The 25,317-nt window shown below is 50.7% G+C and overlaps 1 protein-coding gene and 2 pseudogenes across 1 annotated transcript in view; 1 reads left to right on the forward strand and 2 right to left on the reverse strand.

The window, feature by feature from the left end:
* Positions 1 to 615: 615 nt before the first annotated feature.
* On the reverse strand, positions 616 to 14,869 carry LOC141476081 (carboxy-terminal kinesin 2-like; annotated as a pseudogene).
* A 225-nt stretch (positions 14,870 to 15,094) lies between these two features.
* LOC141476082 (PHD finger protein 1-like) lies at positions 15,095 to 17,921 on the forward strand (annotated as a pseudogene).
* Positions 17,922 to 24,971: 7,050 nt separating this feature from the next.
* LOC141476083 (PHD finger protein 1-like) overlaps positions 24,972 to 25,317 on the reverse strand; it is a gene marked incomplete at its 5' end in the record, with an annotated part of 82,504 nt that continues 82,158 nt past the window's right edge. The window contains one exon of the mRNA XM_074164694.1: positions 24,972 to 24,988. Coding sequence (XP_074020795.1) covers positions 24,972 to 24,988 — 17 coding nt within the window. The remainder of the gene's footprint in view (positions 24,989 to 25,317) is intronic.

Genomic DNA, 25,317 nt, shown 5'->3' on the forward strand with positions numbered 1-25,317 from the left:
CCCGCCTTTTCCAGTGACCCCTCCCAGCCCCTTTACCCCCCCCCAAGATGCAACAGCCCCCCCGCACCTCCCCCCCCCAAAGCCTACAGGGACAGGCGGGTGCCCTCTGAGACCCCCCCAAACCACCCCCAGCACCACTAAATACTTCCTGATGCCCCTGAATGCCCCCAGCCCCCCCAAAGTCCCCCACAAACCCCCTCAAAGCCCTGGAGCCCCCCCAACCCACCCTTATGTTCATCTCTCAGTCCCTCAGACACCTCCTCCCCAGACCCCCCCTTTATGTTCATCTCACAGCCCCCCCCAAGGTCGTCGTTCCCCCCCCCCAGCGGCTAAAAGATGCCCTCGACCACCCCCCCAAACCCTTTATTATTAAAATAAATCACCCGTTTCAGCCCTTTGACTGTTTTTTTTGTTTCAATTAACTTTATTTTACTTTATTATTTTTATTTATTAAAAATAATCCAATTAAATCCAGTTACTTCAATTATTTTTACATTTATTTCAGAGCAGCGCTCGGTGGCGGCAGCAGCGGTCCCCTCGCAGGGCGCCGCCATTTTCCCCCGGGACACGTGAGCGCGAACAACCAATCAGCGATGGGGCAGGAAGTGGCGGGGGTTACTTCCGGTTGGGGTGGGCCGTGCCACCACGCACTGGTTCACCTGAGGGAGGGGGAGGGGGAAGGGGAAGGGGGGGGTGTTGTGGGACCCCCCAGAACGGCCCTTGGACCCCCCCCCCCAAACACCTGCCCCTTCTCCAACAGCTCCAACCTCACCCAAATCTACCCCCGCCCTCCCAAAATAGCCCCCCCCGCAAATCTACCCCTTTTCCCCCAAAACAGCCCCCCAGCCCCAAACCTACCTCCCGTTGCCCCCAAAACAGCCCCCCCTTGACTCCCCCCCCACCCAAACAGTTCACCCCCAAATCACCCCCTGCCCCCAAATCTGCCCCAGTCCCCCCAGTTACACTCCTCTGCCCCCCCAACCATCCCCCCCTTCCCAAATCATCCATCCCCCAAAACCACATTAATGCCCCCCCCCCCCGAAAATTTTCCCATTGCTTGTTTCCCAAATTATCCTTGAGCCCCCCCATCCAAACCTCCCCCCCCCACCTTGCTGGCGAAGCGCAGGGAGTTGAGGGTCTCGGAGAAGTTCTCCTCCAGGGGGGAGATGTTCACAAACATGAGCCTGGGGGAAGTCGCGGGGGTGTGGGGTGTCAAAGGGGCCCCCCCAAACCTCCCCCACCCCCCAATAACCCCAAACACCCTCCAGCCCCCCCACAACCCCCCCCAACCCCCTCACAAGCCTCCCCCCCAGCAACCCCTAGCCACAAAGAACCCCCAAGCCCCCCCACCCCCAAAACTCCCCCCAGCCTCCCCATCCCCCCCCACACCACCCCCAGGCCCCCCCAAACCTCCCTCAACCCTCCCACCCCCCAACCCGCTCCGGCCCCCCCCAAACCTCCCCCCCCTCACATCTTGGCGGAGCCCCCCAGGGAGTTCTGCAGCAGGTAGGTCAGTTTGCTGTTGCAATAGGGAATGTGGGGCTCCTGTGGGGACAGCGGGGGTTCAGGGGGGGGGGCCCTGAGGAACCCCCAAACCTCAGGCCCCACCCCCCCATCCCCAGTGCCCCCCCCTGACCCTCAGGGCCCTCCCCCACCCCCCCAATACCTTGTTGGAGAGGGCCATGAGGACGTGCCCCAGGGTGGGCAGGCTGGCATCAATGGGGGTCCTGAGGAACCCCCCAACCACCAGTGGCCCCCCCGATCCCCAGGGCCCCCCTGTGCCCCCCCCAACCTCCTCACAACCCCCAGGGCCCCCTTGTGCCCCCCCCCCGCCTCCCCCTTTGTTGGAGAGGGCCACGAGGAGATGCCCCAGGGCTGGCATTGATGGGGTCCTGAGGAACCCCCAGTGCCCCCCCCCGCAAGCCCCAGGGGCCCCCCTGTGCACCCCCCAGGCCCCCTACCTTGTTGGAGAGGGCCATGATGACGTGCCCCAGGGCGGACAGGCTGGCGTTGATGGCCTGGGTCTCCCGCAGCCGCTCCCCCTGTGACAGCGACTTCTCCAGCCGCTTGCTACCCGCCAGGTCCACCAGGCTCAGCACAGCTGGGGGCACCCCAGAAAGGGGGGGGGAGAAGGGGTCACCCCAAAGCTGGGGCCACAGAGGGAGCAACCCCAAAAAGGGGGGGTCCCAAAAGGGCTCAGCCGAAACTGGGGGCTCTAAACCTGTGGCCCCCAAAGGGGGGACCCCGAAAGGGCTCAACCCTGATCATGGCCCCAAACTTGTGGCCCGGGAGGGGGCGGGGGGGGCCCAAACCAGTGGCCGTAGACTGGGTGATGATGCCGTGAAAGACGAAATCAGGACTCAATAGTCGGGATGACTATTAAGCAGGTATCCTTTATTGCAGCGCTGGACGCACAGGGGATAGCTCCTCCAAATGTGCATGCCCGACAGAGTCAGTTTAACAACATATATGCACACCATACATACATATTCATGCAAGGAGTTTTAACATATTCATTAGTTTCCAGTAACTCATTACCATATGCTACCTCCCTCTTGGAGCCCCCCATTTGTCAGAGATAAGATAACATTGTGCTGGCCTCACAATTGCTATCTACATAGGTACCTTCCTGTCTTGTTACTTATCGTAGCTCTGCAGGGGTGTAGGCCCCTATTTGTGGTCAGCCAAGTTGTATTTGCTAACTCATACTTAGGTAAGCAAACCTTCAAGCCATACCTAGCCTTATTCTTTAATTCAATCCCCCCTTTTCTTTATGCTATTGCAAATTCTTTTGCATAATTTTGTTTACAGTCCATAATACATGTACTTGTTGAGCAACAGTTCGTACTTTCCACCACAGCCAAATGTTGAGAATAGTCAGCAGTAGGGCTGCAAAAATCAGCACTAGTACAGGATGCACTAGGAAATTGAAAACCTGTGCAGCAGTTGGAGATTTTAGTGAGGTATTTAGAAAAATGTCCCACCAATGATGTTCACCAGTTTTCTCAATGGCTGTGATGATGTTCTTTATTTCTACAGTATCATGCTGGACTTGCCATAATGTTCGTTTCGAAGCTTCCTTCACCCTCTTTAGCAACATTTTAATGTCTGGGTGGGAAAGCATTTTCTTCAGGACATTAATGTCCATTCCAATCTGTAATTTAGGTATATCATTGTATAGCATGAAACTGTCAGAGATCAACTGAGAAGTGGTTATTGGAGCAGAATAATTAAAATCACAACCTTGTATCTTGGTAAAATTACAAACACAAAAGTTAGTTCCATTTGTTTCTTCTTCACAAGTATCAATGCTGACATTAACACAACTAGTCCTTATACAGACACATCCTTTTCCTACATAATACACCTGTGATTGAGCATGTTCTGAGGGAAGCATCTCAAACGTGCATGTACTGTCCTCTGTGTCTAAGCACAAATCTTCGTTTTCAATTACTGCATTCTCACAAACATATCCTAGTTGTTCCTTTGGGATGCAGGCTTCGGTACTAATGGTCTGCCATTTTCTTATATCATCATTATATTTTGCCCAAACATTATAGTTTATTGGTCTGACCACTACATCTTGATGGATTGCCCCTAGTGCTAAAATAGGGAAAATATCCCATACCTTTGCCTTTTGAATTGTCAGCACGTAGGCTTCAATTCGTTCTTTTGTGTCATCATAGGTGAAATTAACTAATTGCCACCAAGCCTGATGTTTTAATTCGAATGGGGTGGTAGTATCGTTCTTAGCGATAATTTCTCTAATTTCCTGTGGTAGGTTTCCTGACATCCCTTCTCTGATTATATCAGAAACCACAGATTGTATCCAAAGTTGTGTTTGTATACACTGAATGGCAATAGAGACATTTCCTTGTAGTCCTTTTACAAAAGTTGCTACTGCTTGGAAATCCTCAGTAGTATGGTTAGATAATAGGGAAACGAAATCAACAGTTAATTGCTGAGTTTCAGCCAGAGTGATTAAAGATGACCTTAGTGGTACTTCTAGCCTTCCTAAATCAGAGGTGACTGTGCTCAGTTTATTAATTATTACTTCCTGATCAATCGAGTTTAAAACTCCTAGTCCAGATCCAAACCATCCTGTTAAATCTCTCTGTTTCCTTGAGTGGTGAGCTCTGGAATGTAACCATGCCTTCCATCCTTTAAGACTTTGCGAAATAAAAGGTAAGCATTCTGATTTCATCTGAGATATATCAGCTTGTACCTTTACCCGTACCTTCTTTAAAGAATATGTGGGGTCCAGAAATAATTTCTGCTCATTGGATTGTCTCACTACATAAGGGCCTGCGAACGAAAGGTTATGGTATTTCACAGCACATTTAGCTGGTTCAAACAGAGGGATGGTGGTTGGACTTGGAGTAATTATATTTCTCCGAGGCACATAGAGCACAAAGGGGAATAGAAATGTTGCTGCACGGCTTTCTAGACTCCATAGTGCGCATATCTTATAAACTGCTTCTCCTTTATTTACTATAGTAAGGCTACATTGAGGTTGCTGACATGTAGCCTTCAAAGCAGTTGTTGGTACTTCCCATATGGTAAATTTCCCTTTTTCAGTGCTATTGTATTTTATATTTATAGTGATGTTTTCAGCCTTTTCAGATGCATTACAAGTAACCCTACTCCTAAAGGTAAATGTTTGAGTGAAAGTTTTTATCTCCTTTTTGCATGCTATATTTTCCCTATATATTACATAATTTTTATATATTACTGGTGCATTATAATTGAGAATAGTATTTGAACGTTTCACTTCTGGAAAGGGGATAAGTTGGGGAGAGAGAGTATCCATACCATGTGTGGCGGTTATATCCTTTGGGACTAAAATCAAGGCCGCTTGTCAGTATGATCTTATAATTTCCCTTGCATCATGTATAACTCCTATGCACCTAATCATTGAACTAACTTTAGGTTGGACCTCTGCTCGACAGTAATCTTGGTGGAGTGTACATACCGCTGAAAATATGCATTGTTGTGGCTCTTCTAAATTATATACATAAATGCCAACCGTTATTACAGTGGTTAAGTACACTTGTGTCATATCAAATTTACATGCTATATCAATCAAGCTGTTTTCTCTTATTTCAAAGGATGGTATCTGTTGTGAATCTCCCCAGTCTCTTTTAATCTGGCCATCAATTTTTAAAACTGTGTATACCTTAGTCTTTTTATATGTGATATTCAGACCTGCATTGCCCAAATGTCCATTCCTGGTCCAGTCTTCGGGGTCGGGGACATCATCTAGGTCTTGATGGGTGGTGCAGTTCTCTGTCCATCCAGCTGTGATGTAGAAGATCACAATAATGATCTCCGGAATCGCAGTTTTGCTGATCCGGTACATTCGGAGGTCCATTTCTGCTCAAATTGGGGATCTTCCTTATGCCTCGGAGCCGTCTTTTGTAATCTTAGTTTTAAAGGTCCTAAAGGTTCAGAAGTCCACTGCTTGTCTGGAGCTTTTTTCACTCGAGAGTAGTGAATCCAGGACGGCTGCTCCTTCACCTTGATTGCAGTGAAGGTGGTCAGTAACACTTGAAATGGTCCGGTCCACCTCTCTTCCAGTGGATTGCCTGAAAAATTTTTGATATAAACCCAATTTCCAGGACTAAAGGGATGGATAGCGTGATCCAATCCCTTAACTCTAGTTCCTAGGACACTCTTATTGATTTTCTCTAATTGTTTTCCCAAAGAAATAACATATTTTTGTAAATAAGAATTACCCAACTGGTTTAAATCTTCTCCTTTATATTTTGTCTGGTATGGTCTCCCATATAATATTTCAAAAGGGCTTAGGTTTTCTTTAGCTCTTGGCTTTACACGTAGTCTAAGCAGAGCTATAGGTAATGCTTGATACCAATACAAATCTGCTTCTTGACATATTTTGGCTATCTGCTGTTTTATCATGTGATTCATTTTTTCTACTTGCCCACTGGCCTGCGGCCTATATGGGGTGTGTAACTGCCAATCAATTCCCAATAGTTTGCTAACTTGCTGCACTATTTGTGCACAAAAGTGAGTACCTCTATCTGATGAGATGACTATAGGTACCCCAAATCGAGGTATTATCTCGTTCAATAACACTTTAGTCACTTCTCTTGCCTGGTTTGTTCTACAGGGAAAAGCCTCTGGCCATCCAGAAAAGGTGTCTGTAAGCACCAATAAGTACTTATACCCCCCTTTTCTTGGGAGTTCGGAAAAATCGATTTGCCAATGGTCTCCTGGTATGTTTCCTTTCCCAATAGTTCCTAACTGTATTCGATTACCTGTGTTGGGGTTATTTCTCAAACATGTTTCACACTGCTGAGTCACCTGTCGAACAGTGGTATATAAATTCTTCCCTATCCATCTTTGGCCTAAAAATTTATATAACGAATCTGCTCCCCAATGTGTCTTATCATGTTGTTCTTTAACAAGTCCCCACACTAGTTTGGCAGGTATAATCATTTTACCATCACTCAAATGAGCCCATCCCCGGGAAGGAACTTGTCCTCCTAATTCTCGTATGAACTCCTCATCTAATCTAGAATATTTAATGCCCTCGTGGTCATCCAGGTCTTGATTTCTATTGTCTGGAATTAAGGCTAGAATTTGTTCTTTCTGTATTCTTTCTGCTGCCTGTTTAGCCTCATAATCAGCCAATCTGTTACCTCTTTCTTGGTCAGTGTTACCCCTCAGATGTCCTCGACAATGCATGATGGCGACGCTAGCTGGTAACCGTACTGCCTCCAGTAGACGAAGTATTTCTTCTGCATGTTTGATTTGTTTTCCTTGTGCGGTTAGCAATCCTCGTTCCTTCCAGACTGCTCCATGAGCATGAACAACTCCAAAGGCATATTTGGAGTCTGTCCATATATTTATCCTTTTCCCTTTCGCCAGTTCCAAAAGCCCTAGTCAAGGCAATAATCTCAGCCTTTTGAGCTGATGTCCCGGTAGGCAATGGTTGGGATTCAATTACCTTATTTGTTGTGGTCACTGCATATCCAGCCTTACGGATACCTTGTCGGACAAAGCTACTTCCATCCGTAAACCAGGAGTCCTGTGCATCCTGCAGGGGTTCTTCTTTCAGATCTGGTCTGCTAGAATACACAGCCTCTATTGTTTCCAAACAGTCATGTGTTAGCGGTTCGGTTGTTGCTTCACTAAGGAAAGAAGCTGGGTTCACAATGTTAGTCACTTCAATTTTAACGTCATCTGATTCAATGAGGGTGGCCTGGTATTTCAGAAACCTGGATGGGGAAAGCCAGTGATTCCCTTTTTGTTCTAATACAGCGGATACAGTATGCGAAACCAACACTGTCATCTTCTGGCCCAAGGTAAATTTCCGGGCTTCCTCAATATTTAGTATTACGGCCGCTACCGCTCGTAAACATCCTGGCCATCCTTTACTTACTTCATCTAATTGTTTAGAGAAATAAGCTACAGCTCTTTTGTATGGTCCCAGCCGCTGAGCTAAAACTCCTAGAGCTGTTCCTTGTTTCTCATGAGAAAAGAGCCAAAAAGGTTTGGTTACATCAGGCAAGCCCAAGGCCGGGGCTCTCATGAGTTCCTTTTTGAGTATTTCAAATGCGTTCTGAGCTTCTTTGGACCATATCAATCTAATGGGATTATTTTTCAAAAGTTCATATAAAGGTTTCACTATTATTCCGTAGTTATAAATCCATAATCGACACCAACCTGTCATTCCCAAGAAGGTTCTGAGTTCTTTTACCGTCTGAGGAAGTGGGGTTTTACAGATGGCTTCTTTTCGTTCAGTTCCCAACTCCCGTTGTCCTCCAGATAATTCATATCCCAGGTAGGTCACTTGCTGTTGTACCATTTGAACTTTCTGTTGAGAGACTCGATATCCATTTAGTCCAAGAAAGTTTAACAAGCTCACAGTCCATTGGATACACTCAGGTTTGGTTTCAGTTGCTATTAACAGGTCATCCACGTATTGTAAAAGGGTTCCATTTTTGGAAGGAGGCTTCCATCCCTCAAGCTCACGTGCTAATTGATTTCCGAAAATTGTTGGACTGTTTTTGAAACCTTGGGGTAACACTGTCCAAGTAAGCTGGGTTTTCCTACCAGTGGTAGGGCTTTCCCATTCAAAAGCAAACAACTTCTGACTTTCTTTAGCCAAAGGCAGACAAAAGAATGCATCTTTTAGGTCTAATACTGTAAACCATACCTGACTGTTTTTCAATTTGGTAAGTAATGTATAGGGATTGGCAACTACAGGGTGTAAATCTTTAACAATTTTGTTTATTTCTCTTAGGTCCTGAACTACCCGATAAGTTCCATTTGGTTTCTTTACCGGCAGTATGGGGGTGTTATATTCTGATTCACATTCCACTAGTAGTCCATGTTGTAAAAAGTTCTTAATTGGACCTTCTATCCCTCTGCGATCTTCTAATCTCAGGGGGTATTGTTTTTGACGTATTGGGCTTGCTCCCTCCTTAAGTTGTATTACTATGGGGGTAGCGTGTTTCGCCCTTCCTGGAGTCCCTGTAGCCCAAACCCCTGGATATACCTGATTAATGATTTCTTCAAGTTCGGGTGATGACACAGTGGGCTTTTCAGAGTGCATTAGGGCTAGGCTCAAAATTTCAATCAACTGATCTTCTTTCACTTTTAATTCCATGGCTCCTTGATTAAAAACTATCACTGCTCCTAATTGCTCTAATAAATCTCGCCCTAACAGTGATTTGGGGGAATGTGGCAAGTATAAAAATCGATGTATTCCGATCTGTTTTCCTAATTTAAATCTAAGGGGTTCCGAAAAGAACGCCTTTCTCTGCTGGCCAGTGGCTCCTATTACATTTACAAAATCCTTGCTTACAGGCATTAATTCTTGATTTCTAACTATCAATTCAAATCGTTTTGCCACCTTAGAGGGATCATCTCGATACCCTCTAGCTACCTCCTTCCAGTCATTTAAATCAGTGGTGGAAAACGGAATTTTCACTCTAGCTGGTCCACTAGATCCCATTACTTCCCGTAACGGGGCTAGGAGTTGTGGAGCTCTCTGAGTTTTGCTCCTGGTTCTTGCAGTAACTGGAGTAAAAGCAGTTGCCGCTTCCCCTTCTTCCTCACCGCTACCGCCACCCTCTGTCTCAGGGAATGGCGACTGGGGTGGAGAAAGCGGATCTGGCAATGGAGGGGGGGGCATTCCCAAATCCTCAAGCTGATCTTCTGTTTCCTCTTTCCTCTTACTGGATTCTGTCACTTTTAAACACCTTTGTCCAATACTACATGCCGAGCAACATCTCTTCATTTTCTGCTGCCCCTTCCTTTTATCTTTATGTTCTTTCTCGAGGGACAAAACTAAAGGGTCTTGCGGTGGTATATTAAATCCGCAGTCCTTTTGCCATTCAGGATGATTTCGCAAAGTGAAAAACATATCCGCATACATAACCTCATCCCATTTTCCTTCTCTCCGTAAGAACAACATCAACTGCAACATAGTATTATAGTTTAGGGTTCCATTAAGAGGCCACTTTTCTCCATCATCTAATTTGTATAAGGGCCACCATTGATTACAATATTTTATCAAAGTTTTCTTATTCACGTTCCCACCTGACGGTCCTCCTATATTTTTCCAATGTTTTAAAATACATCCTATGGGGCTCTTTTTCACAATTCCGCCACTTTGCTGTTCCCCCATATTTGCTAATTTAACACAGTACAGTTAGAGGATACAATCTGTCTCCTCAATATTCCTCCCACTGCATCCACAGCTGGCAATTAGGGCACTCAAGATCAGTACAATCTGAATTAGACCCAAACCAGTGAAAAAATCTTAAAACAATTTTAACACTTAACACTTATTGTTTGCTTTACACCCGTTATCTGGGTGGAAAGGACAATATCCATTTATATGACCGATCATATTCATCCAGTCAACCAAATATACTCGCTTTGTTCATCTCCGGCCGCACCCCTCGCGGGATAACGGAACCGCGGATCAGAACTCCACACTCGCTTCGCAGCTGTGCCGCGTCTCAGTCATACAAGAGCTAGCTCAATTCATTCACACACCTTTTACCAAATCCAAATCAACTTTCAATAAACAATTCCTTTAAACAGTTCCAATTTCAATACCGATAAGTTACTACCACCACAAAGTACGTTAATGCAAAGGTACTTAGCTTTACTCGCGACCGTACCTAACGTACTAAAACCAAGTGTATGAAATACAAAAGTACAAAACACAGCATGTGCTCATACCCGCATACACAAACCAAACCAAGTGTACGAAATACAGGAGTACAAAGCACAAAATGTGCCTGTACCCGCGTACACAAACCAAACCAAGTGTACGTAATGCAAGAGAGCGCAGCACAACCTGAGTTGCGCAGCACAACTCACGTACACAGTATGCCCTCAGGCACTAGTAGCCTGGCATACAGCGCCCTGCGTAGGACGTCTCCTACGACTTATGGGAACCCCAAATGACCGGTTCCAAAAACCAAAACTCTTTTTTTTTTTTTTTTTTTCTCTAATTTTTCTTAAAAGAATACCTTATTTTCTAGATGGTCCTTGTCTGCCCCCGCAGTGATCCGTATGAGGCGAGGAGTCCCTCCGGGAAGATCCCGGGGGTACCCTAGGGAGTCCTGTTCTCAGAGGGTCCTGCAGCCGAGCAGAGAGGGTCCCACCTGGGGTGCCAGAATTGATGCTGTGAAAGACGAAATCAGGACTCAATAGTCGGGATGACTATTAAGCAGGTATCCTTTATTGCAGCGCTGGACGCACAGGGGATAGCTCCTCCAAATGTGCGTGCCCGACAGAGTCAGTTTAACAACATATATGCACACCATACATACATATTCATGCAAGGAGTTTTAACATATTCATTAGTTTCCAGTAACTCATTACCATATGCTACCTCCCTCTTGGAGCCCCCCATTTGTCAGAGATAAGATAACATTGTGCTGGCCTCACAATTGCTATCTACATAGGTACCTTCCTGTCTTGTTACTTATCGTAGCTCTGCAGGGGTGTAGGCCCCTATTTGTGGTCAGCCAAGTTGTATTTGCTAACTCATACTTAGGTAAGCAAACCTTCAAGCCATACCTAGCCTTATTCTTTAATTCAGTGACCCCTAAAATGTCACCCCAAACTGGTGGTCCCTAAAGGGTTGCCTATGGAGAGTGTCCCCGAAGGCTCCCCCTATAGAGGGTACTCCAAAACCAGGTACCCCCAAGGATTATCCCCAAACTGGGTGGCCCCCCAAGGTCCCAGCGCCCCCCCCAAAGGGGTCCCCCCCCCCCTACTCACAGGCGCAGCGGAGGCCGCGGGCCCGGTGGTGGCCCTGGATGTGGAGCTGGAAGATGCAGTGGCTACGGGAGGAGCGGTCGTTCAGCGCTGTCTGGGCCACCGAGCGGTTGGTGGCCGCCGTCTGCAGCAGCCCCAGCACCTGGAGGGGGGGGACACACACAGACACCCCGTCACCCCCAAACCCCAGCGCTAACGGGGTGGGGGGGTAAAGGGGGGGTCCCCTACCTCCTCCTCGCAGGCGATGGGGACGCGGCGCAGGTTGGGGACGTGCAGCTCCTCGCTGGCCGCGCTGACTCGACGGATCTCCAGCTCGGGCCCGCGTTCCCCCCGGGGCCCCAGTAGATCCCACAGGGACTCGTTGTAGATCTCCAGGAAACTGGCGCTGAAACCATACTGCCCACCGCCATCACAGCCAGCCCCAAACCCCCCAAAAAGGAATTAATCCTCTCTTTTTTTTTTTTTTTAACTCACTTCCCAGCCCTTTTCCCCCAGTTCCTGGGCTCCCTGGAAAAGCTGCCGCACGGCGCGAGGGATCACCCCCCTGCTCTGCTTGTCCGCCCCCTCCGGCCCCTCCATCGTGTAGGTCTTTCCGCTCCCCGTCTGCCCGTAGGCGAAGATGCAGACGTGGTACCCGTCCAGCGCTGACTGTTGGGGGGGAGGTGGCAAGAGAGGTGAGGAGGGGGCTGTTTGCCATTTTGGGGGGGGGGGTGGTGGGGGTTCAGGGGGAGATTTCGAGGGGAGGGGGGGAATCTGGGACCTGCACCAGCAGCGCGATCTCCTCGAAGATCTCCTGCTGGGAGGCAGCCGGGGGGAAGACGCGGTCGAAGCTGAAGTTGTAGCGTACGTCGCCTCGGGACTCGCGCCCCAGATGAGACTTTTTCTGGGGGGAAAAAGGGATTTTTTTGAGGGGTCCCCAACTCCATCCTCAGGTCCCCTGGGTGAGCAGGAGCTGGAAAGCCCCCCTTTTGTCCTTAAAAAACTCATTTTGAAAGATGCCGGTGCTGATTGGTCTCATTAGGGGGGACTAACGATGGCGGGGGGGGGGGGGGGGGGTTGTTAGTGGCAGAGACCCAACAACCTGGGGAATTCAACGGGGGGGGCACCCCCAAACTGACTCACCTCATCTGGCCTGGAGAGCACCAGCACAGTGTTGTCCTCAGGGGGGAACTGGAGATGCTCCAGCCCCCTCTGGTGCTCCTGCTCCTCGGGCAACACCGGCCGCACACGGCAAAAGACACGGATGTTGCCCTGCAGAAGGGGAAGAGCCGTGATTTTGGAGGTACGGGGCGGGGGATTCAGATGATTTCCCCTCCCCCCCCCAGACCCCCTCCCGGCTTCACCTTGAGCTCCTGGACCAGACGACGACGCTCCATCTCCTGCCCGTGGAGCTGCTCCCCCTGCTGCTCCACCTTCTGCTTCTGGGCGGCTGCCTCCACTCGCAGCTCGGCTGCCAGCGCTGCCTCCGCCCGCAGGTGCCCCTCTGTCACCTGCAGCTGGACCTGGGGGGGGAGGAGAACAGCCCTCGGTTAACACAGGAGGGGGAAAGACTGGCTCCGCAGGGGTGGAAAAGCAGCCCTGGTTGGGGGGACGCACACACACAGAAACCAGCCTCGACTGCGGGGTGCTGAGACAGCCCCGCTCCCGGGTGGCGCTTTGGGGCTGAGAGCAATCGGAGCAGAAAACCACCTTTTTTTTTATTTTTCTCCTCATTTTGCTGGAGGAAAGCAGGGAGATCTCCCCCCTCCGTGACCCACCTCCCTTTCCTGCAGCGTGGCCGCCAGCGCCCTGGCCTGCCCTTCGGCCTCGGCCACCGCTCGCCCCCCTTCCTCCACCTCCTCCTCCAGACGCCGCTTGTCCTCTGCCAAGCGCTGCGCCTCCCTCCGCCATTGATCTCTCTCATCCCGGCAGCTCGTCAGCTCCTTCTCCGTGCTCCTGGGGGACACGCACACCTCGTGTTAGGGGGGGGAAGTGACACCCCAATTCCCGGGGTGGGGGGCGGGGGGGGTCTCACTCCAGGCGGAGGGTGAGGAGGGTCCCCTGCTGCTGCTGTTCCTGCAGCTCCTTCTCCTGCTGCTCCAGGCGCTGGCGCAGCTCCTTCTCCTGCTGCTCCAGCCCGCTCTCACCCGGCGGCTGTCCCCCAGCGCAGCCCGCAGGTCTGACACCTGCCCCTTCAGGTCCCAGGGGGGGCGCTTGGGGCGGGGGGCAGCGGCTGGTGCTGCTGGTGGGGCACCTGTGGGGACACTGGGGGGATTAGGGCTCTGGAAGGTTTGGGGAGGCACAGGGGGGCTGTAGGAGGACTGGGGGCGTTCTGAGGTACTGAGGGGGGGTCTCAGTTTGGGTTGAGGGGCTTGGGGAGGGGCTGGGAGTTGGGAGGCTGTTTTTGGATGGGAGGGTTGTGGGTTTTTGGAGAGGCCAGGCCCTCCCCATTTTAACACCCACCCCTCCGCATCCCCCCCCATCCGGATGTTCGCCTCCTTCCACCCCTCAGGCCGGGGGTGCTTTGGGGGTACCCCAAACTCACCACCTCCTGGTCCCCATCCTCCTGCGCTCTGCACCCCAAAACACCCCCATGCTCCATGGGCTCTGCACCCCCACATTTATTCAGCTGTGTTGAAGTTGCCTTGTGGGGGTGTGGAGGGAAGCACCTGTTTTGGGGACAGAAATGCCTATTTGGGCACCAGCACAGTGTTGTCCTTGGGGGGAACTGGAGATGCTCCAGCCCCCTCTGGTGCTCCTGCTCCTCGGGCAACACCGGCCGCACACGGCAAAAGACACGGATGTTGTGTCTTTTTTTTTATTTTTCTCCTCATTTTGCTGGAGGAAAGCAGGGAGATCTCCCCCCTCCGTGACCCACCTCCCTTTCCTGCAGCGCGGCCGCCAGCGCCCTGGCCTGCCCTTCGGCCTCGGCCACCGCTCGCCCCCCTTCCTCCACCTCCTCCTCCAGACGCCGCTTGTCCTCTGCCAAGCGCTGGCGCCTCCCTCCGCCGGGTCCCAGCTCCGTCTGCCGCTGCCGCGGGTTCTGGTTCTCCCGCTCCAGCCCCCGCCTTGCCATCACACCCCGCAACGCGAGGAACCCGGCCCTCACCGCCGCCATCTTCCCCCCGCGCTCCTTCAAACCGCCCCGCCCCGCCCCCCAGCGCGGCTCTCCGCCAATCGCGGCTCTCCCGCCGCCCCACCCAGCCAATCGGCTGCCAGAGGAGAGACCGCCCCTCCCGTGCGTCACCTGCCTGAGCCCCCCCCACCTGAGCCCCCCCCCCCCCCCCCCGAAAGGTGTCTGCCTGACGGGCCACGGCGGGCCTCGGGCTGTGCTGCGGGGCTCTTGTGCTTCCTCAACATTATTTTCCACTTTCTGTGGAAAAATTGTTCCCAATATCCAATCTGAACCTCCCCTGGTGCAACTTGAGGCCGTCTCCTCTCGTCCCATCGCCTGTTCCTTGGGAGAAGAGACCGACACCCCCCCCCCCAAAACTGGCACCCCCCCAAACTGGGAGCCCCCACAGTCCAAGACACCCCCCCAAACTGGGAGCCCCTCCCATTCTTCCCTGAGCCCCCCCAGTCCGAGACCCCCCCAAAGTGGGAACCCCGCCCAATCCTGCATGAGCCACCCAGGCTGGGACCCCCCCAAACTGGGACCCTCCCCCCATCCCAGCATGCTCCCCCCCCCAAACTGGGAGCCCCTCCCAGCCCCATTCCTTTGGGGGGTGGGGTGGTAAATCCTGCCCCCCCCAATCCCTCTCCCCCGATGCATTTTTGGGGGGGGGGTGTCCGTAGCTGAGGGTCACCAGCTCCAACCCCCCCCCCCCCAACAGGCACCCAGGATGTGATGGCGAGCGAGGCGGGGCCCCCCCCCCAGCCGCGCCCCCCGCTGCCCCCCCCCAGCCGCCCCCCGCTTTTGGGAGGGCCAGGACGTCCTGGACGTTGGACGGACGGGCTCCTCTACCTGGGCACCATCAAAAAAGTGGGTGCCCGACCCCCCTAAATGCCCCCCCTCCCCCCAAATGGCCCCTCCCATTTTAACACACACCCCCCTTTTTTTTTTTGCCCCCCCCCCCCCCCCCCCAGGTGGACACGGGGCGCCGGGGCTGCCTGGTGCAATTCGAGGATAATCCCAATTCCTCGTCCTTTGGAAAGACATCAGCCCCGGTAAGAGCCTCCTCCTAAATTAATGAACCTTCCTTTAATTAATGAACCCCCCCCTCTCCTTTAATTAATTACCCCCCCGTTGTTAATTGCCCCCCCCCCCCCCGCTAGCGGCAGTGCCGGGTGAGGAACAATCCTGCTGCGTCTGCTCCGGCCGAGCCCTGAACCCCGAAAACCTCCTGGTTCGCTGCGAGAAGTGCGGCCATGGTGAGTGTGCCCCCCCCCGCACCTATTCCGGGGACACCCCCCCCCAAAATGTAACAGCCCCCCCCCCAAAGCCTACCACCAGCAGTGCCACCTCCCCGCCGCCCACCCCGCCGGACCCTGGATGTGCCGCCGCTGCGTCTTCGCCGTGGCCACCAAGGTGAGCCCCAACGAGGGGGGGGGCGAGGGGTGTTTTGGGGGGGGGCACCACACGGGACGCCCCCTCCCCTTCATTTGCCTCCCCCCCCCCTTCCTTGTCCCCGCAGAGGGGGGGGGCGCTGAAGAAGGGCCCCCAAGCCAAGGCGATGCTCAGCATGAAGGCGGTGCTGCCCTACCAGCTGAAGACCCTGGAGTGGGACCCCCCCCACCTCGCCAACCGCCAGCAGTGCTACTGCTACTGCGGGGGGCCCGGCGAGTGAGTACAGACCCCCCCCTACCCCCCCCCCCGCTTTGCAATTTCGGGGTGCCCCCCCCCCTTAAATTAATTAATTAATTAATCCCCCCCCCAGGTGGAACCTGAAGATGCTGCAGTGCCGGGGCTGCGCCCAGTGGTTCCACGAAGCCTGTACCCAGTGTCTGAGCAAACCCCTGCTCTACGGGGACCGGTGGGTCCGGGGGGGGGGGCAAGGGGGGGGAAAAGGGGTGACACCACCCCCACCCCCCCCCTCCGGCTTCCTAATGGGGGGGGACACACTGTTAAATCCCCCCCTCCCCCCCGCTTTGAAATTCTTGCCCCCAGGTTTTACGTCTTCGAGTGCTGCGTCTGCACCGGGGGGGTCGAGAGCGTCCGGCGGCTGCCGCTGCGGTGGTGAGGGGGGGGGGGACCCCCAACTGCACCCCCCCCAACTGCACCCCCCCCCAACTGCCCCTCCCCCCCCCCAAATCGCACCCCCCGAACTGCACCCCCCGGCATCCCTCAATCTGCAGCCCCCAAACTCCACCCCACCCCCCCAGCACCCCCCCCAATGCACCTCCCCCACCCTGTACCCCCCCCCCAAACTGCACCCACCCCCCCGCACCCCCTCATTTTTGGGGTCCCTCCACCCCCTCCACCCCCCCTCATTTTTGGGGGCCCCCCCAGGGTGGACATTGCCCCCCCATCACCCCCCATTTTTGGGGGTTTCCCAGAGAATCGTTCCCGTCATCACTCTGTATTTTTGGGGGCCCCCCCAGGACACCCTTCCCTCCACCCCCCCTGATTTTTTTTGGGGGCCTCCCCCTTATTTTCGGCCCCCCCCCAGGGTGGACGTCGCCCACCTCATCCTCTACCACCTGAGCGGAGATCCTGCCCTTCGCCAACGCCAACTGGGACGCGCTGCTGCTGGGGCCGGTACGGGGGGGGCCCGCACCCCAAAAACCACGGGCGGGGGTCGGGGAGGGGTGGTCTCACCCCCCCTACGCCCCTGCAACCCCCCCCCCCCCCCCCGCAGCTCGCCGAGACCCCCAAAGGGGAGCGCTACGGGCAGCTGCTGGGGGCTCTCAGCGCCCACAAGGACAGGTGGGTGCCCCCCCCCCCCCCGAACCCCCAAACCCCTCCTGACCCCCCCACCCCCCAGCACCCCTAAATCCTTCCTGATGCCCCTGAATGCCCCCAGCCCCCCACGAACCCCCCCCAAAGCCCCCCAGACCCCTGCCCCCATGTTCGCTTCTCAGCCCCCCCAGCCCCCCCCTCTCCCCCCAGGTTCTTCTCAGAGCCCCCCCCAAAGCCCCCCCTCCAAGCCCCCAGCCCCTCCCAGACCCCCTAAAAGACCCCCCCCGACCCCTCCAAACCACCCCAAAGGCCCCCCCCAGCCCCCTCCCCAAACCCTTCCTCCTCCCCAGGTTCATCTCTCAGCCCCCCCAAAAGCCCCCCCCTCCCCCAAACCACCCCAGAGCCCCCTCCAGACCCCCACAAGACCCTCCCCCCAAACCCAAGGCCCCCCCATCAGGCCCCCCCCCCCAGCCCTCCCCAGAAGCGCCCCTCCCCCCCAACCCCCCCTCTCCCCCCCCAGGTTCATCTCAAAGCCCCCCCCAAAGCTCCGAAGCCCCCCCTCCAAGCCCCCAGCCCCTCCCAACCCCCTAAAAGACCCCCCCCCGAAACCACCCCACAGCCCCCCCACAGCCCCCCCCCACCCCATCCTCCCCCCCCAGGTTGATCTCTCAGCCCACCCCAGCAGCCCCCCCCCCTCGACCCCCCCTCTCCTCCCAGGTTCATCTCGGGCCGGGAGATGAAGAAGCGCAAGGGGCTCTTTGGGCTGCACACGCGGGCGCCCCCCCCGCTGCCCCCCGCTTTCCTGGGGGGGCCCCCCTGTTATAGTTTAAAATAAAAAAGGCTAAGTCCGAAATAGATTCACTAAATGTTTATTAAGGTAGGAAAGCAAAAACAGCGCTGGGCGGCCGGGGAGTCACAGCTCCACCAAAGGCTCGCAAATTCAAGCAAACTGAACATCTCTTTTTATCCTCACAGAGGTCGGGTTCGACATCTTCAGTACGCCCCTCTGCTTCTTCCGTTATCTTTACTCCCTCTGGTCTGTCTTGCTTCACAGCGGTTTCAAGGCAATGTTGGTTGTAAATTAGTTTACACCCTTCCCCTTCTACACGATTGATTAGTTACAAAGTTAAAACAGGGATAACATTGGGGTTAAGCTTATCTTGTAAAAACAGGACATTCCTATACAGTTTAGTAATATAATATAGTGGACGTCTCTTCTTGTTAGGGAGTTCTCAAGACTGCCACAATAAATTACAATCCAGCTTCAGGGGAGTTTTGCAGGTGGTGGTGGCATAATTAGCTTGTGCCATCTCTTACATACATTTGGTTAATACAAAGATAAACATTCACTTACATGGACACATTTTGATAGCATTGCAGTTTGTGTAAGTCAGGACTTTCTTACACTATGTACAACAGAAATGGATAATCCTAAGATTTGATCAGCAACAAATCTTCCTCAGCTATCCATTACAATTCCCCCCTTTTCTTTTATTCACACATCCTACTTTGCTGATCAAATCTTGACAATACTTCACACGCGGCTCAGTTTCTTTTTAACTCTGTGCTTTTTCTTTACAACTCGATTAGGACCTACAGCCTGCAGCATTTTTGTTTCCTGTTTTTGGATAAATATTAGCCCACCCCTATCAGTTCCAGGCTCCCAAACCCTTATGCCCCAAGGTTTCCCAGTCAACCACCCGGGATCTTGATGCTGCAATATCAATATTTTTAAAGATTTACAGTTTCCATCTCCTAATTCTAGTGTTGCCCCACTACTATCATAGCTTGGCTGGGTGCACCCTTCAGGCCACCAAGTAACATTGAGATATTTGTCTGGAGACGCGACTGGCCATCTGGCGGTGGCTATGGTTTCGCAACCCCAATAGGTTGATGATTAGGGTGATTACAGTAACCTTTTCCCGGATTTGAGCTGGGACACCAATAGGTAGCCCTTACATTCACCCAGGGTTCACACCCTGTGCCCCCAGGAAATCCCACTGCAGCTCCTATTAGTTCGCAATTGGTTAAATTAAAAGAGGGTGCTCCCGCAGTAATATTCATTGGGAGGATCCTGGCTTCATTCCAACTGGAGATAGTCCAATTAAAGGGCTGATGTGGATACCCTAATATCCTGGATATTAAAAGACTTAGTAAGATAACAGCCTTCATTTCCCCACAGTTCAATACCTCTCTGCCTTCCTCGTCTACTCTTTTGCGGAGAGCAACGGGATTTCAGTATCTTCTCGGCAGCAGCAGGTAGTCTTCAGGGGAACCCAGCTGGTATCCTGTCAACAATTTAAATATTTCCACCTGTTTGGCTGTTGTGCCCGTTTCCAGACAAATTCTATGGCACACAGTCTTAGAACTTTATACCAGTCCGTTTCATATACTTCCCAAAGTTCAGGTATTGACAATTCCCATCCACAAAATAATTTACAGATCTCCACTGGATCATCTGGTTCCCGGATATACCTTAAGTCTTTACGATATTTCATGCAATAATTTTGCCTGTTAAATGAAACACAAGACCATTTTCTGTTACAATTTAAACGCTGGCATACAACCCAACATAAGTGCCCAGAGGTAGGGTGTTTTAGACAGGGTATTCCACGGGGACCTCCTATCCCGGATGACACATGTATTTCTGTTTCTGTTTCACAACAAAAGGGAAAAACCTGGGGAGTTCCAGTGAGTTTATATAGCCCAGACCCCCCCGTTTGGTCAGGGATCCTCTCTTCACTCCAGGGTGCAAAATATACTCTCCGCAGATTATTTCCAGGTGATAGTTGGAACCATTGATATAAACTATTTCTTACTTCTCTCCTAGAATGATTCATTTACCAACTTCACTCCGTCTGATTGTTACCCGGAGATCCCCTGGTTGCGTCGTTACTGTCCACTTTTCTGGAAAGATAGGTCCCTTAATTCGGCTGGCATGAGTCCATCCTTTTTCCGCTGTCCGTACAGCCGTATCTGTAGTAAGTAAAACAACAAAAGGTCCCTCCCAACAGGGTGTTAAGGAGGTTTCTTTCCAGGTCTTAATTAATACCTGGTCTCCAGGCTGGACTCGGTGCAAAGAGATGTCCAAGGGGGGTCTTTGTACTACCAAGCCCTTCCTTCTTAGTTCCTGTCTTCTTTTTGTGAGTTCCAAAATGTATTCTGTTAATATTTTATCTTCAACCTTTGGATGCTCTACTAATAACCCAAAATCATAAGGCATCCCATACAACATTTCAAAGGGGGATATACCAGTATCTGTTCTTGGTTGGGTCCTAATATAAAGCAAAGCCAACGGTAAACATTTAACCCAATTCATTTTTGTTTCCACCATAAGTTTAGTTAAGTGTTTCTTTATTTCCCCATTCATTCTCTCTACTCTTCCAGAACTTTGTGGGTGCCAGGGGGTATGATACTCCCACTTTGTACCGAACAATTCAGTTATTCCTTTAATCACTTTAGGTGTAAAGTGTGGGCCTCGGTCTGAGTCTATTACTGCAATAGTTCCATATCTCGGGATAATTTCTTCCAACAGAATTTTAATAACTGTCTTGGCAGTAGCCCTTACCACTGGAAAGGCTTCTACAAAGTGTGCGAGGTGATCAACCAAGACTAATAAATACTGATATCGCCCGACCTTCGGCAATTCGGTAAAATCCACCTGTATTTTCTCAAAGGGTCTCTTAGCCAGTTCCCGACCCCCTTGAACCTTTTCCCTCAGTTGTCGTTTATTCACTCTGCGACACGTTAGACACCCTTCTAAAATTCTCTTGGCCAGATTGTAGATTCCAACACAGGCATAGTTCGTTTCGAATTGATCTACTAATGCCTGAACCCCCCAGTGTGTTTTATCATGCAACTTGTTTAATACTTTTCGAGCTAGTCCTTTTGGGAGAATCTCTCTGCCATCCGGTAGCAGCCACTTATCACCATTTCTTTTTGCTCCAATTTGTTTTAACTTATCCAATTCTTGGAGGGTGAATGTCTTATCTAATTTTAGCCGTTCAGGTTCTTCTCCCAATGTCTGAACTATTAACAATGTGGCCTGTTTCGCCTCTGCATCGGCTAGATTGTTCCCTCTTACTGTATGTGTTAGTCCCTTCTGATGTCCGTTTACATGGACTATAGCTATCCTTAGTGGACCTCGTAAGGCCTTTAAAATCTCCTGGATTAGTTTTTCATGGACTAATCCCTTTCCTTGGGTGTTGATTAAACCTCGCTCTTCCCAAATTTTTCCAAAAGTATGTACCACCCCAAAGGCATACTTTGAATCTGTATAAATAGTTCCAATTTTATTTTCTAAGAGTTTTAATGCTCTTAACATGGCATATAGCTCGCACGCTTGTGCGGACCATGCTTTACTTAATGGTCCTGATTCTTTTACCTCAAAGGTATGCCCATCCACAATAGCATATCCTGATTTCCGTTTTCCTTCGACCACTCGTGAAGAGCCATCCACAAATAATTTTTCTCCTTCATCCAGTTCATATTCTTCTAAGTCTTCCCTTATCTTAGTCTGTAAATTTATTAGTTGGAGGCAGTCGTGGGTCAAATTTTCTTTAGGTTCTCCGTACAAAAATTGGGCGGGATTTTGAATAGCAGTGGTTTCCATTTCTAGCCTAGGGGAGTTGATTAAAATTCCCTCATATTTTAACAATCGACTATCTGTAAGCCACTTATCAGCCCTTTGTTGTAATACTCCCCGAATGTTATGGGGGGTGTATACCTTTAGTTCACCTCCTAAGGTGACTTTTCCAACCTCTTCTACCAGTAATGCAGTGGCCACTATGGCCTGCAGGCAGGTGGGCCACCCGCGGCTTACAGGATCCAGTATTTTAGAATAATATCCTATAGGCTTTCTTTGTCCTGCCCACCCTTGGGTCAGAACCCCATAAGCAGTCCCATTATCTACATTGATAAAAAGTTGAAAGGGTTTTCGGATATCGGGTAAACTGAGGACAGGTGCTTCTATCAGATCTCTTTTTATATTCTCCCAGCGATTGTCATCCTCGATGGACCATTTTACTAATCCGTTTTTAGTTAATTTTTCATACAAGAATTTTACTTTACTACTGTAATTTTCTATCCACTGTCGACAATACCCTAATAATCCCAATAACTGTCTTATCTGTCTTTTATTAGTGGGCGCTGTTAGAGACAAAATTCCTTTTACTCTTTCAGGATCTAATTTCTTATGTCCCTTTGTGAGCCAATGCCCTAAGTATTTTACCTCTTCTTCAGTGAACTGTAGTTTGGATTTAGCAACCTTTAATCCTTTGAGGCCTAAAAAGTTCAATAGCTTGATGCTCTCATTTCTGACTTCTTCCTGAGTCTTTCCAGCAATTAGTAAATCATCCACATATTGTATTAGGATTTGTCCCTGACCTAATTCGTAAGATTCTAATAACTGTTCCAGAGCCTGTCCAAACAAATTTGGGGATTCTGTGAATCCCTGGGGCAAAACGGTCCACCGTAACTGTTGTTTCCTATGCGTCTTGGGATTCTCCCACTCGAAAGCAAAATAGTCTCTGCATTTTTCCTCTAATGGACAGGCCCAAAAAGCATCTTTTAAATCTATAACACTATACCATTTATAATCGGGACTTAACCGATTGAGTATAGTGTGAGGATTAGCCACCACAGGGAACCGGGTAACGGTTTGTTCATTTACAGCTCTCAGGTCCTGTACTAAGCGATAAGACCCATCTGATTTCTTTATGGGCAATATGGGAGTATTATGGGGAGACATACAGGGTTCCAGAAGCCCTTGGGCTAAAAGTCTCTCAATTACTGGCTGCAACCCTTCCCTCCCCTCTCTAGAGATGGGATACTGTTTTATCCTAATTGGCCGGTCTGGGTTTTTTATGGAAACCGTAATTGGTTTGATATTTAGCTTTCCCACCGACCCTGGGCTATACCAAATTTCTGGATTTATCTTGGCTTCATCTTCGGCGGTTAATAAACATAATTTTATTTTCAATTTCTCTTGGTCTACTTCTAAATTGATTCCTAATTCTACCATCAGGTCCCATCCCAAGAGGTTATATTCAGCTTCAGGGACCAATAAAAAGGTTCCCACCCCGTATTTGTTTGGGGCTTCTATTGTTACATTCCTTATCAGGGGTACTTTGAAAGGTTCCCCCTTTGCACCAATTATTTGGAGTGTATCTTTTGATTTAACACATCCAGATGGTAACTTTTGGACGGTTGATCTCTCGGCGCCTGAGTCCACAAGGAACTCGAACACCTCATGCTGAGGACCCAATTTCAATTTTATCAAGGGCTCTGTGTTTCTCTGGGTCCCCAGCAAATAGAGCCCCTGACCCCCCTAATCCTCCTTAAAAATCCTTTCATCCTGCGCCCTCTTCCGGCAGTTTCTCTGAATGTGTCCCTTCTTATGACAATAAAAACATTCCATGCTTTGTGTATCAACCTTCTGTTTCCTCAGCTCCACTGGACCCCTTTGGGGACCTTCCCTTCCCCTGACTTGATTTTGCCCCTCTCTCACCGCTGCCATCAGAATTCTGGCTTGTTTCTTCTGATTTTCTTCTTCCCTCCTTACGTATACCTTTTGAGCTTCTCGGAGTAGCTCATCTAACCCTCTCCCCTGCCAGTCCTCTATTTTCTCTAACTTCTTTCTGATATCTGTCCACGATTTAGCCACAAATTGAGTTTTTAATAGAGTTCGACCCACTGGGTTATCAGGGTCTAACCTGGAATACAACTGCAAACTTTTCCTTAATCTTTCTAGCCATTCAGTGGGGGTCTCATCTTTCTTTTGTTGCTCATTAAAGGCCTTATTAATGTTCTGCCCCCGGGGTACAGAGTCTCTAATCCCCTGAATTACCATATCCCGGAGGTCAACCATGTTATTTCTATGTGCAGGATCCTGGTTATCCCAGTTAGGCCGCTGCAGGGGCCATTTAATATCTCCATTGAGACCATTCAGATGCCTCTGATCCCAGTGTCTCATGCCCGCCGTTCTAATCATTCCTCGTTCTTCGTTTGTAAACAAGATTTTTAAGATAGACTCCATCTCGTCCCAAGTATAAATGTTAGGCCCGAGGAATTGATCAAAACGCTCTGCTACCCCTAATGGGTCCTCTAACAGGTGTCCCATTTCTTTCTTAAACTCCCTCACATCCCCGGAGCTGAGAGGTACAGATACAAATCCAACTCCGGGTTGTGGTCCCCCCATAGCAGTCTCCCTTAACGGATACAATTGATTTTCCTCCCTCCTTTCTCTGGTTTGACTTCTAGTTATTCTTCGATTAGAAGGAGGAGTCTCTTCCTCAGGTTCTGAGGGGGCTGTTGGAGGGAGATTTTGCTCAGGACCTTGCGGTGGGGGGGGAGGGGGGACATAGGGTGGGGGGGACGCTGGAGGTTCGTTTACTTCCCACCTTTTCTTTTTATCATTTTTCTTTTCTTTTAATGGAAACAGATTAGCGGCCTGGGACGTGCCCAGGATCCACAAAAAGGCATATTCACTCTCCTCCTTATTAAATGGTCATTTGTTGTTAACGTATATGTTTAATTGTTGGCATATCCAATCCTCTAAGGATCCATAAATTGGCCAATATAAATCTTTTCTTATCTGTTTTCCTCCCCATTTTTCCATACAATAATGGATCATTTTCTCCTTAGATTTTCCTTTCCGACACGGGGAATTATCCCAATATTGAATCATCAATCCTAGCGGGCTGTCTTGGGGTATATCAGGGAGCCCACCCCCGCCCCGTATCTCCTGCATGGAACCAGAAACCTTACTTTTCTTCTGGCCCATCTTCCGAGAGTGCCTTCTTTCACTCAAATTTCACTCGCTTCCCTCCGTTCGTGGCCCACGCCCTCGCGGACAATGGGAACCGCACTACTAGGAGGACCACACTCACTTCGCCCGGTGGGCTACTAAGCCCAGTGGACGTCTCAGTCACTCACACCCCGGGTACCCAATCCCCGACCGAACGGAACCGCAATATACTCACTCACTCCCGAGTCTTCGTCCGGCTCTTTGTGCACAAAAATTACGGGGAACTGCAGTATCTCCTTTCTCTTTCTTTTTGCTTTCCTACCTCAGTTCGGAAAATCCAGGTGAGCTAGGTCGGAATCTCCTCCGGGACCATCCGAAGATGGGGCGCCCTCCCAGAGTTGAATTCTGAGTTGGCTGTCTGGATCCGAGTCACGGCACCAAATTTGTTATAGTTTAAAATAAAAAAGGCTAAGTCCAAAATAGA

Source organism: Numenius arquata, chromosome 28, assembly GCF_964106895.1.
Source record: "Numenius arquata chromosome 28, bNumArq3.hap1.1, whole genome shotgun sequence".
Taxonomy (NCBI): Eukaryota; Metazoa; Chordata; class Aves; order Charadriiformes; family Scolopacidae; genus Numenius; species Numenius arquata.